The sequence below is a fragment of the Salmo salar genome, chromosome ssa17, assembly GCF_905237065.1.
Source record: "Salmo salar chromosome ssa17, Ssal_v3.1, whole genome shotgun sequence".
NCBI lineage: Eukaryota > Metazoa > Chordata > Actinopteri > Salmoniformes > Salmonidae > Salmo > Salmo salar.
In genome coordinates, this window is record NC_059458.1 from 17,574,953 (window position 1) to 17,588,451 (window position 13,499).

Below are 13,499 nucleotides of genomic sequence, written 5' to 3' on the forward strand. Positions count from 1 at the left end.
TATATTTCTATACTGTATTATGTATCTATTCTATTAACCAGTTGGAGCTGTTAACCAGGACTGTGCGTCGTCCCTCCCTTGCAGGACTCAAGACCATCGTGGGCGCTCTGATCCAGTCGGTCAAGAAGCTCTCCGACGTCATGATCCTCACCGTTTTCTGTCTCAGCGTCTTCGCCCTGATTGGCCTGCAGCTCTTCATGGGCAACCTGAGGCAGAAGTGTATCCGCAACCTCGTCAATGACACGATCCCCGACGACCGCCTGAACAGAACTCTGGGAACTCCAAACTTAAATGGAACCGATTTCAATGGCACTGATTTCAACGTCACGAGCTCCGTAAACTGGACTGAGTACATCAACGATGAGAGTAAGCTAAGTGCTTGTTTTGTCTGCAGGGGCACCGGGGTAATGAGGGTCAAGTTCTATACCTGAAATAGTATCTGAGTCACACTACTCAGACAGACTTCATATTCCGTGAAATAAAACCAGACAGCCCATGCCCTGCTCACTTTCTGTGAAGCAGCGTGATAAAGAGTGACAGCGATTGGTGGGGAATTGTGGAAAATGTGGCGGATAATCGCCCACAACAAGAACCCCCCCCACCGACCCCCCATCCCCTCCTACACACTGTCTGTGTGTGAGAAAACAGGCACATTATGAGAGAAAGAGAGAGAGAGGAGGCTGTCACTGGCCGCTGGTTGGGCGCGGCAGGCGGGCAGGCAGGTGGGCACACAGACCAGACCAGCAACATATGACACTGATGTCATGGGGAGAGAGGGGAGACGGCGGAAACGGAGGAGGAGATAAATGAAGAAGAGAGAAAGGGTAGAGTGAAAATGGTCTAAGGATAAAGAGGAAAGGGATTTACAAAGATAGAGAGAGCGGGAGAGAGAAGATAGAGAAAACAGGGGAAAATGACAATGGAACTGATGCAATGTCATGCAAATAAATCAATTTGAGTGAGAGATGGAAAGATGGAGAGAGTAATGGAGGATGTGAGTCACAGATGTCTGGGAGGGAGGTGTAGCAGTTAGGTGGGTGAGAGTTCCAGTAAGCCTCCATCTCTCTGCAGCCAGCAGTTTTTAGTAATCAAGGCCAGAAAGTCACAGGGTCAAACTCTATTGGACATCTCTCTGTCCTCTTCCCCTGAGCTGTTGGTACACTGTCAAACAGACAGTATATGTCTCATTGACCTCCAGTCTCAGGGGATACATTAGTTTGAATAATTGATATCCTTGTATAATTTAATGTTTACTCCTTGCGTCCTTTGTTTTTGTGAATAATTTATTTATTGACAACAACCTATCATTCACCCACAGTAGTGGCTATGAAGTGGTTTATTGTGGTCCTCCTTGGTCCATAATGTTCCAGTTATGGTCATGATGAGATATTGTTGGAGTTATTACCTCTGCACGATATATAAATATACAGTTGAAGTCGGAAGTTTACATACACCTTAGCCAAATACATTTAAACTCAGTTTTTCACAATTCCTGACATTTAATCCTAGTAATAATTCCCTGTCTTAGGTCAGTTAGGATCAACACTTTATTTTAAGAATGTGAAATGTCGAATAATAGTAGAGAGAATTATTTATTTCAGCTTTTATTTCTTTCATCACATTACCAGTGGGTCAGAAGTTTGCATACACTCAATTAGTATTTGAAAGCATTGCCTTTAATTGGTTTAACTTGGGTCAAATGTTTCGGGTAGCCTTCCACAAGCTTCCTACAATAATTTGGGTGAATTTTGGCCCATTTCTCCTGACAGAGCTGGTGTAACTGAGTCAGGTTTGTAGGCCTCCTTGCTCGCACATGCTTTTTCAGTTCTGCCCACAAATTGTCTATAGGATGGAGGTCAGGGTTTTGTGATGACCACTCCATTACCTTGACTTTGTTGTCCTTAAGCCATTTTTCCACAACTTTGGAAGTATGCTTGGGGTCATTGTCCTTTTGGAAGACTCATTTGCGACCAAGCTTTGACTTCCTGACTGATGTCTTGAGATGTTGCTTCAATATATTCACGTAATTTTCCTGCCTCATGAGGCCATCTATTTTGTGAAGTGCACCAGTCCCTCCTGCAGCAAAGCACCCTCACAACATGATGCTGCCACCCCCGTGCTTCACGGTTGGGATGGTGTTCTTCGGCTTGCAAGCCTCCCCCTTTTTCCTCCAAATAAAACGATGGTCATTATGGCCAAACAGTTGTATTTTTGTTTCATCAAACCAGAGGACATTTCTCCAAAAAGTACAATCTTTGTCCCCATGTGCAGTTGCAAACCGTAGTCTGGCTTTTTTATGGCGGTTTTGGAGCAGTGGCTTCTTCCTTGCTGAGTGGCCTTTCAGGTTATGTCGATATAGGACTCGTTTTATTGTGGATATAGATACTTTTGAACCTGTTTCCTCCAGCATCTTCACAAGGTCCTTTGCTGTTGTTCTGGGATTGATTTGCACTTTTCGCACCAAAGTATGTTCATCTCTAGGAGACAGAACACATCTCCTTCCTGAGCGGTATGACGGCTGCGTGGTCCCATGGTATTTATACTTGCGTACTATTGTTTGTACAGATGAACGTGGGACCTTCAGGCATTTGGAAATTGCTCCCAAGGATGATAGGCTAATTGACATCATTAGCCTATCAGAAAAAAGCCATGACATAATTTTCTGGAATTTTCCAAGCTGTTTAAAGGCACAGTCAACTTAGTGTATGTAAACTTCTGACCCATTGGAATTGTGATACAGTGAATTATAAGTGAAATAATCTGTCTTTAAATAATTGTTGGAAAAATTGGTTGAAAAACAAGTTTTAATGACTCCAACCTAAGTGTATGTAAACTTCCGACTTCAACTCTATATACACACACACACACTGAGTGTCTAAAACATTAAGGATGCCTGCTCTTGCCATGTCATAGACTGACCAGGTGAATCCAGGTGAAAGCTATGATCCCTTATTCATGTCACTTCAATCAGTGTAGATGAAGGGGAGGAGACAGGTGTAAGCCTTGAGACAATTGAGACATAATTTGTGTATGTGTGCTATTCAGAAGGTTAATGGGAAAGACAAAATATGTCAGTGCCGTTGAACTTGTCGAGTGAACGCCCCGAGAAAGTGAGGCTGTTGTGAGGGCAAAAGGGGGATGCAACTCAATATTAGGAAGGTGTTCTTAATGTTTTGTACACTCAGTGTGTGTGTGTGTGTGTGTGTGTGTGTATATATATATATACTAAACAAAAATATAAACGCAACATGTGACAATTTCAATGATTTTACTGAATTACAGTTCATATAAGGAAATCAGTGAAATGAAATAAATAAATTAGGCCCTAATCTATGGATTTCACATGATTGGGCAGGGGCGCAGCCACTGGAGGGCGTAGACCCACCCACTTGGGAGCCAGGCCCAAGCAATCAGAATGAGTTTTTCCCCACAAAAGGGGGAATTACGGACAGAAATACTCCTCAGTTTCATCAGCTGTCTGAGAGGCTGGTCTCAGACGATCCGGCAGGTGATGAAGTTTACACGTGGTCTGCGGTTGTGAGGCCGGTTGGACGTACTGCCAAATTCTCTAAAATGACGTTGAAGGCGGCTTATGGTGGAGAAATGAACATTAAATTCTCTGGCAACAGCTCTGGTAGACATTCCTGCAGTCAGCATGCCAATTGCACATTCCCTCAAAACTTGAGACATCTGTGGCGTTGTGTGACAAAAGTGCACATTGTCCCCAGCACAAGGTGCACCTGTGTAATGCTGTTTAATCAGCTTCTTGATATGTCACACCTGTCAGGAGGATGCATTATCGTGGCAAAGGAGAAATACTCACTAATAGGGATGTAATAAATGTGTGCACAAAATATAAGGTTTTTGTGTATATGGAACATTTCTGAGATATTTTATTTCAGCTCATGAAACATAGGACCATAGGACATGTTGCGTTTATATTTTTGTTCAGTATATATTAAGGACACCTTCCTAATATTGAGTTGCAACCCCCCTTTTGCCAAATATAATATATAATGATAATAACAATTATTTGAATAAAGTGCTTTTGTTTATTTCACTCAAAGCACTCAACAGCAGAGCCACAGCAGATTGTTTGCTTAATTCATAAATCAGAATACTGTACAAGTTTTGAAAACCCATTAACATTATTTGCTCAATTTCAAACCTTTCAATCCAGTTTCAAACCTCCCTCCTCTCTTTCCTCACTGCCCGCCTCCCTCCTTTCCTCCCGCGCTCCTCAACATATTGACTGATTGTTCCTCTCTCTGTTCTTCCTTCTAGGTAATTACTATTACCTCCTCAACCGCAGGGACGCCCTCCTCTGTGGGAATGGCAGTGGAGCCGGGTGAGACTCGACAACATCCTTTATTTATACAGCCAATTACATTCACCAACACAGCCTCAACACGCATACGGAATTCCCGAGCACGATTACAGGCACACAATAAATATGTTTATCGTGCACTGTCAGATTAATATAATAGTTTGATTGAAACCTTTACGTGCTCTGCAAGAAGAACGATTTACCGAATAATCATGTTTCAATGGACACATTGGAAAATCAGCAATCAAAATAAACGTTTTTACAACAGCGAACGTGTTATTTTTGCAAAGACTATTTGATTCTGAGTTCGGACGTATGAAGTTTGTTTGTGAAAAATATTTGTAAGATGCGTACTTTCAGTATGTATGTGCTGCCGGCGCTGCTACATACACGTATCAAATACACAGCTGGAACGCCGATTAAGCTGTTTACCTGTCCTAATAAACAGAAAGACTGCTCAGAAAAGCAGGTGTTTTAATTGACTTTGACCATACGCCGGTTAAGATAAGCAGAGTAATGCCATACTCTGCCTTCTGCCTTAATCAGTTTAATATCAAGTTATTAGTCTGCATGTAAGCGTACTCACACGTTTCCTTAACACTTAGGCATTGAAGACATGCTAACTAGAATAGAGCACTTGGCGCTAATACAAGAGAGTAGAGAGGACTATACTATTTCAGCAGAATTTAGTTGGATTCATTTGATGTGGTCAAGTCAGTTGAATAAAAACAGGTGCTTCTTACTGTGGATAGTGTTAATGTAGTCAGGCTGATCATATAAAATGAAATCATATTCAGTGTAAGTGCAGTTAAGTCAATCTAATGAAAACCAATGCTGCTCAGTGGACACCGTAAGTATCCACTGTATCGCTCTGAACTGTACAAGTGGCTTGTGGTTGTGGGTTAGTGACCACCACATGTTTGCTGACCTGTGTGTTGTGTACGGGGGTCTTCACCACAGGTTGTGCCCAGAGGGATTCACGTGCATCAAGGCGGGCAGGAACCCAGACTACGACTACACAAGCTTCGACTCGTTTGGCTGGGCCTTCCTGTCCCTGTTCAGACTCATGACCCAGGACTTCTGGGAAAACCTCTACCAACAGGTGGGCCAAAGCGATTGGTTAGAAACAAAATGTCCACTCACTGTTTGCTGATCTGATATACTTGATCCCCTTTTAGTGCTTTATCATTGAAAATAACAGTGAAACAACTCAGGAATACTGGTAAAGAAAATAAAATGCATATAATGAAAACAATTCTCTATCTCCCTCCCCTCCCTCTATCCTTCTCTCCCTCCCCTCCCTCTATCCCTCTTTCCCCTCCCTCTATCCCTCTCTCCCTCCCCCCCTCTATCCTTCTCTCCCTCCCCTCCCTCTATCCCTCTTTCCCCCTCCCTCTATCCCGCTCTCCCTCCCCTACCTCTATCCTTCTTTCCCCGCTCCCTCTATCCCTCTCTCTTTCCCCTCCCTACCTACCTTCTTATCACTCTCTCCCTCCCACCCTATCTCTCACTCCCTCTCTATATCTCTCTCTCTTTTCTTCTCCCCCCCCCCCTCTCTCTCCCTCCCTCTTAGACCCTGCGAGCGGCGGGGAAGCCCTACATGATCTTCTTTGTGTTGGTGATCTTCCTGGGTTCCTTCTACCTGGTCAACCTGATCCTGGCTGTGGTGGCCATGGCCTACGATGAGCAGAACCAGGCCACCATAGAGGAGGCAGCCCAGAAGGAGGAGGAGTTCCAGGCCATGCTGGAGCAGCTCAAGAGACAGCAGGAGGAGGCATTGGTATTGGCTGATTTCTGGTTGTGAATTTGCATTGCAGAGTTTGACTTTTTTATAATTTGCATTTGAGTCATTACGCAGACCATCTTATCCAGAGCGACGACACAGTATTGGGTGCATACAGCCAAAGTCCTTCCTGTCTTTCTCTGTCTTTCCCTACCTTGCCCTTCCTCTCTCAAGTCCATAATCCTCTCTTACTTAAGTATGTCTTGGTGCTTGGTTGGTGTCAAGCTTCTACACACAAGGGTGCTCCATTACTATGGAAACAAGAGGTAGATAGAGAAGGAATTATTACTCTGTGCAGTATTGGTAGTACAGTATTAGGTTCCGTGAAGGGAGGGAGGTTCCATCTGCTACATCATTTCTTATTTACAATAACAGCTTGACCAAGAGTCCAGTAATGCAATAATAACAAAAACATGGATATCACAAAGATTTTATATACTGAGTACAAGGTTGCTTTTGAAAAATGTATGATTTTGTATCCCAGGTTATGCAGGGTTGTTATTATTTCAAAGAGCAATCGGGTTGTTCACTTGGTTCCGGAACAGATAACCTTTTAGTCTTTGCCAGTTTCGTTAAGAAAACAGTCAGTTTGTGGGACAAAACACAGGCCTCCATTTTTAGAAGTTCTTTGAAGTTGATTTGGGTATTTGTGCTGCCTGCTGTTCTGCTCTGTGCTCTGTCCACCAAAGACGGGTGCCGGTTGCCGTGACAACTGTGCTTGTGTGTGGTTGGCTGGCAGGTTGCCGCGGCAGCAGCCACAGAGAGCCACGGAGAGTACAGCGGGAGAGGGGGGCCCTCCTCAGAAGCCTCCTCAGGGACCTCCAAACTCAGCTCCAAGAGCGCCAAGGAGAGAATGAACCGCCAGAAGAGAAAAGAGAGGGGCGAGCACGAGAAGTTCCACAAGTCCGAGTCGGAGGACAGTATCAAGAGGTTAAGCTTCCGGTTTTCTATGGATGCCAACCGGCTGTCCTACGAGAAGAGATGCTCCTCACCCAACCAGGCGAGTACACAGTGAGGGGAAAGGGCCATTGTCTTAGTCACCATTGTCCTCATTGCCATCATCTTCCTCATCACTGCACTGGGCAGAGTGTCCACTGAACCACTCCAATCTTGTGGGTCTCCCTTCTTCTGTTTCATCGTCTCTATCACCTCTATCCTTCTCCTCTTTTTCAGTACTGATACCTTTCTCTCCTCTCCCCTTCCACCAGTCTCTCCTCAGTATCCGTGGCTCCCTCTTCTCCCCGAGGAGGAACAGCCGAGCTAGCCTGTTTAGCTTCCGAGGCCGCGCCCGCGATGTGGTCTCCGATAACGACTTCGCCGACGACGAGCAAAGCACGTTCGAGGACACCGACAGCCTCCGCGGCTCCCTGTTCGTGCCTTGCCGTATTGAGCGCCGCTCCAGCACGGTCAGTCAGACTAGCCTGGCCCCTCAGCGCGTCCTGCTGCCCGCCAACGGCAAGATGCACTGCACCGTGGACTGTAACGGCGTCGTCTCGCTAGTGGGAGGGACCTCTGTGCCCACCTCGCCTGTAGGACTGCTCCCGCCTGAGGTGAGCTATAGTTTTTATCAGTCCAGGCTCCAAATAGTATTCATTTTCTTTTTGTTGAGCCAGATGTCATGGGTTTGCACATTTGGGATTATTCCATTTGTTCCTTTGCTCATCTAAAGTATTTGACAGAAAATAAATACTATTTGAAGTGAACCCAACATGGATGGTATAGTCATGGTTATGGTCCCTTACAGGCCACCTCGTCCGTACACTGAATAACTCTTCCCGATGTTTCTTGGTCTCCAGGGGACAACCACTGACTCTGAGATGAGGCTGAAGAAGAGGAGGTCTCGCCAGGCGTCCATGGCCTACCTAGATGAGCCAGCCAGAGCCAGAGCTATGAGTGTGGCCAGTATTCTCACCAACACCATGGAGGGTTGGTGTCACACCAAGTTCTCAAATAATATATTATTATACTAGACCGATGAACCAAACGTCTTGAAGACCCATAGCCTACAACAACCATCATAATGTCTATGCCTTCGATCAAGCGTCTTCCTTAACATGATAAAAGCATGCTAGAACTTTCCTGAAAGTTAACTATATGATATTTGATACTTGTTATACATGCTTATAACATGTCATAATGCCTTATAGCCAAAATGGGGACATGTATACATGCCAACAGGCAGCAGGTAGCCTAGTGTTTAAAACCGCTGAGCCAGTAACCGAAAGGTCGCTGGTTCAAATCCCTGAGTCGACGGTGAAGAATCTGTCTGTGCCCTTGAGCAAGGCACTTAACCTTAATTGCTCCTGTAAGTCGCTCTGGAGAAGAGCGTCTGCTAAATGACTAAATAGTAAAAAAAATATATATTAAAAAGGAGGGAAAATGACATTAGAAAGTGTCACTAAAATGTGTCTGTTTAAACCCTTTCCAGAGCTTGAAGAGTCCAGGCAGAAGTGTCCACCATGCTGGTATAAGTTTGCCAACACCTATCTGATCTGGGACTGCTGTCCTATGTGGTTGAGTTTCAAGGGGATCGTCAACACGGTGGTGATGGACCCCTTTGTGGACCTGGCCATCACCGTCTGTATCGTCCTCAACACCCTCTTCATGGCCATGGAACATTATCCCATGACCAAGGAGTTCAATCACGTCCTCTCTGTCGGGAACTTGGTAAGTGTTCAATATTATTGAGGTAAACCTGCAAGGCTTTATCGAAATATCAAGCTGTTAAAGATACTGTTACTGGGGTGGTTTTCTCCCCTAATGGCCATTTCTAATTGTATATTTCTTTCTTCATACAATACATCATATATATTTAGATATTTTTCACTCCCAAACCCTTTACTCAGCAATCTTATAGCATATGTAAAATTAATCGTGAAATAGAAACACAGATGAATAAATGCCTTACATAGTACATCTATTGAACAATACTTCACAATACATACATCAGAAACAGTTACAAATGATAGAGATCCATTCATGGGTGTACAGGTCTGGTGGATAAGAGTTCCGAAATGTCCTCAGCTGCTTTTTTCATTTCAAAGGAATTTGTAAGGAAAATCTCTTGCACCTGGTATAGCTTCTCCTCAAAGTCACACGTGGCACCTTCCAAATCCCAATCTGTTATTTTTCACAGTTTCATTGTCTAAGTCTATTTTAGAAGATTCAGCCACCAAGTTGGCCACATATTATTGAAATTGTATACAAAGATGTGTATCTATCCATAGGTCCAAATAAGTATGGCTAGCCAAGCTTAACCCACTCACTACCCACACAACCACTAACACTCATTCTATGGAAGTATGTCGAACCGTGCTCAAATCTAACTACTGTCTCTGTGTAGGTGTTCACGGGCATCTTCACGGCTGAGATGTGTTTCAAGCTAATCGCTCTGGACCCCTACTACTACTTTCAACAGGGATGGAACATATTTGACGGCATCATCGTCAGTCTGAGTCTGATGGAGCTCGGCCTGGCCAATGTAGAGGGCCTGTCTGTGCTCCGGTCTTTCCGATTGGTAAGATCCCACTTCTGACGCCAGCTTCTCCCGAGTCCACCCTGTCAGAGCAGATTGTGTACATTCTAGTTGACACATTTCTACAGGAGACATAACTATACTACCCTTCCTTAGCGGAATAACAGTTTCCCTTTCTTTTACGTACTCCTTGATACAGTGGTAATATTCATCTTCATGCTTTGTTGATTGTTGTTCACTAGATATTAGTACCGTAGTCACAACCAGGAACAACAAAATAAACTCCTGATGTGATTCTTCTTGTCGACAGTTGAGGGTGTTCAAACTGGCCAAATCTTGGCCCACCCTGAACATGCTGATCAAGATCATCGGTAACTCGGTGGGAGCTCTGGGTAATTTGACACTGGTCCTAGCCATCATCGTGTTCATCTTCGCCGTGGTGGGCATGCAGCTGTTCGGCAAGAGCTACAAGGAGTGTGTGTGTAAGATCGCAGACAACTGCCAGCTGCCGCGCTGGCACATGCATGACTTCTTCCACTCGTTCCTCATCGTGTTCCGGGTGCTGTGCGGGGAGTGGATCGAGACCATGTGGGACTGCATGGAGGTGGCTGGCCAGAGCATGTGCCTCATCGTCTTTATGATGGTCATGGTTATAGGGAACCTGGTGGTAGGTGGCTGTACTGTAGTCATTGTATATCCCAGAATCCCCATACCTATGGATGATTTCACTGTACTTGTGATGAATCTTTTGTGGTCAGTTTGTTTTTTTGACACTGGGACAGCAGATATGTTTTAAGCATTGCCATAGTATTCACGTGAAATGCAATTTTCAATTTGAACTGAATCTTCAAATTAACAACTGAACCCAGATCAGAATGGACTCCAACTCTCCTCCCTCCTGGTCCTTTCCTCCCTCTGTCTCTGCAGGTCCTGAATCTGTTCCTGGCCCTGCTGCTCAGCTCCTTCAGCGCCGACAACCTGGCGGCCACGGACGACGACAGCGAGATGAACAACCTGCAGATCGCTGTGGGCCGCATCCAGAGGGGCGTGGCCTGGGTCAAGGTGACCATCCGCCAGGTCATTCAGAGCCTGTTCCTCGGGGGTGGCGCCACCAACGGGGTCAAGGAGGGGTCACTGGAGGAGGGCAAGCCCCTGGACGAGCTCCACAGCTCCATCAACGGCAAGGGGGGCAACTGCATCTCAAATCACACGTTGGTCGAGATCACTAAAGATCCGAGTGGGGTCTATCTGAAGGAGGGGAACGGGCGGCCAGGAGGGGGTTTGGGGGTGGGGCTAGGAGATAGTACGGAGAATTACCCAAAGGAGGAGTGCAACTACATGTCGTTCATCCACAACCCCAGCCTGACGGTGAGTGTGCCCATCGCGGTGTGCGAGTCAGACTTTGAGACCGCTATCACGGAGGACTTCAGCAGCGACTCGGCCTCCGAGGAAATGTCGATGGGCAGCAAAGAGGTAAGAGAGGAGGTTTGACTAGAGACCCCTGTGCTGCTCTGTTCAGTAGCAATGAGCACAGTCACATCACATCTTTTAATTGTGGTATCTTTGAGTGGTGTCTGTGTTAGTTTTGAGTGGTGTTAGTTTTGAGTGGTGTCTGTGTTAGTTTTGAGTGGTGTCTGTGTTTGTTTTGAGTGGTGTCTGTGTGTCACATCTGGGTCAAATACACTATGCCAAATACTGGAGGTGCCGTGATTTAGCTTGATCTTAAGCAGAGTGGGCACTTTTGGGACTATTCCATTGGTTTACACTTTTGGGACTATTCCATTGGTTTACACTTTTGGGACATTTCCATTGGTTTACACTTTTGGGACGATTCCATTATTTAACACTATTGGGACTGTTCCATTGGTTTACTAGCCTTGTGAATCATAACTAACCGTTTGTGCTCCCATTTCGTGTCACGTGTAGTGAAACAGAATGTGAACTCGGGAGATCAGGATGGTTGAACAAGGCTTATTGGATTACACCTTTTGGACTATTCCATTGGTTTACACTTTTGGGACTGTGCCATTGGTTCCATTTTGTCAGGCAAGCTAAATACAGCGCAACTCTATGGTATTTCAACGTTTTTGTCATATGTATTTGACCAAGGTCTGCTGTGTTTGATGTAGATCTGTATACAGAATCAGTGGTGAAGTGGAAGGGAAACGCACATAATCGGCGTTCACATACCTTTTCATCTTGCCAGGCGTTTACCCACCTAAAGCGAAAAAATGCATTGAAAATACTTTGTTCACCTATTCTTTTTTTACCACTACATATCAATGGATAGAATCTGAGAACTCCAGACTTTCCAGAGGCAGTTACCAACTAGATATTTTGCTGACTCATTGAGTCATTGCATCATGTCTTTCTAGCCTAGTCCACTATCCAGGGAGTTGCAGTGTACTGTTATAAAGCCCTAGGCATCAAAACAATGACGTAGCATGAGAGGACAGTACAGTCACTACAGATAATGAGTCAGAATGGCCTATGGCGCAAGTAGCAGGTCGTTTCTGGATGTTTTCATTAGATGGGCTGATGGGCTGATGTGTGTGTGTGTGTGTGTGTGTGTGTGTGTGTGTGTGTGTGTGTGTGTGTTATCTGGTTGACTGAGTATACTCATGGATGTGTGTGGAGGCTCATGGATGTGTGTGGAGGCTCATGGATGTGTGTGGAGGCTCATGGATGTGTGTGGAGGCTCATGGATGTGTGTGGAGGCTCATGGATGTGTGTGGAGGCTCATGGATGTGTGTGGAGGCTCATGGATGTGTGTGGAGGTTCATGGATGTGTGTGGAGGCTCATGGATGTGTGTGGAGGCTCATGGATGTGTGTGGAGGCTCATGGATTTGTGTGGAGGCGCATGGATGTGTGTGGAGGCTCATGGATGTGTGTGGAGGCTCATGGATGTGTGTGGAGGCTCATGGATGTGTGTGGAGGCTCATGGATTTGTGTGGAGGCTCATGGATGTGTGTGGAGGCTCATGGATGTGTGTGGAGGCTCATGGATGTGTGTGGAGACTAATTTCTCACACATTTAATCCCAGTCATTAGAAATCACACCAGTGAGATTTTAAAATCAACAACATCTTTATGACATTTTTAATAGACTGTAAATTAAGGCCAGAAGACAGATAAAGAACTTAAAATATCCCACTCACTGGCCACTGGCCCACGCGCACGCACGCACACACGCACACACACACACACACACACACACACACACACACACACACACACACACACACACACACACACACACACACACACACACACACACACGCGCACACGCACACACACAAACGACATTCTGGAGCAGATGTTGTAAATTAGATGTGTGTCTGTTTCGAAGACATAATGTCACGTTAGGCTGGGAGGGCAAGGTGGCCTCCTGGGCTCCATAGCCCTGTCCCCACATCTCCAGACCACAGCCAAGGACAGGGAGTGGAGCTGAGCCGACCTATGGTAGTGTCACCAACCTGCCCCCAGCCAACTCCTTCAGTTATTAGAGAAAGCTAGCCAGGTCTGTTTCTGGCCATGACTCCCCATGCTCCAAATATGCATTAGAAGCCACTGCTGATCCCTGATCCCCCTTCTCCCTTATAAATAACATCTTCAAATGAGTCTAATTATTGGGAACGGGATCATAAACCGTGTGTGTGATTGATTTTGTGCTACGAACAGTACAGGGTCAATTGTGGCCCTCACAAAAGGTTTAATCCTATTCTATGTCATGCTAGAGCCTTGTCCTCTAACGTGTATCTGCATGGAAGTGTTCCTCTGTGGATATAACCTGTGTCCCTCTGTGCCTGGCAGCTGATTAAAACAGACATAGAGGTTGTACTGTACATTATGTGCTGGCTCATGGTTGTGTCACTTTACCTTGCTTAACCCACCGTTTGTTATTGCAGCTGTGT

The 13,499-nt window shown here is 45.5% G+C and overlaps 1 protein-coding gene across 2 annotated transcripts in view; it reads left to right on the top strand.

The window, feature by feature from the left end:
- Positions 1-13,499, top strand: part of LOC106575301 (sodium channel protein type 2 subunit alpha) — a 37,419-nt gene that overhangs the window by 12,207 nt on the left and 11,713 nt on the right. For both annotated transcript variants that reach the window (XM_014151744.2, XM_014151743.2), the window contains exons 7-17: positions 85-366; positions 4,285-4,348; positions 5,288-5,429; positions 5,901-6,107; positions 6,850-7,110; positions 7,319-7,660; positions 7,907-8,036; positions 8,539-8,777; positions 9,454-9,627; positions 9,896-10,252; positions 10,513-11,058. In XM_014151744.2, coding sequence (XP_014007219.2) covers positions 85-366; positions 4,285-4,348; positions 5,288-5,429; positions 5,901-6,107; positions 6,850-7,110; positions 7,319-7,660; positions 7,907-8,036; positions 8,539-8,777; positions 9,454-9,627; positions 9,896-10,252; positions 10,513-11,058 — 2,744 coding nt within the window. The remainder of the gene's footprint in view (positions 1-84; positions 367-4,284; positions 4,349-5,287; positions 5,430-5,900; positions 6,108-6,849; positions 7,111-7,318; positions 7,661-7,906; positions 8,037-8,538; positions 8,778-9,453; positions 9,628-9,895; positions 10,253-10,512; positions 11,059-13,499) is intronic.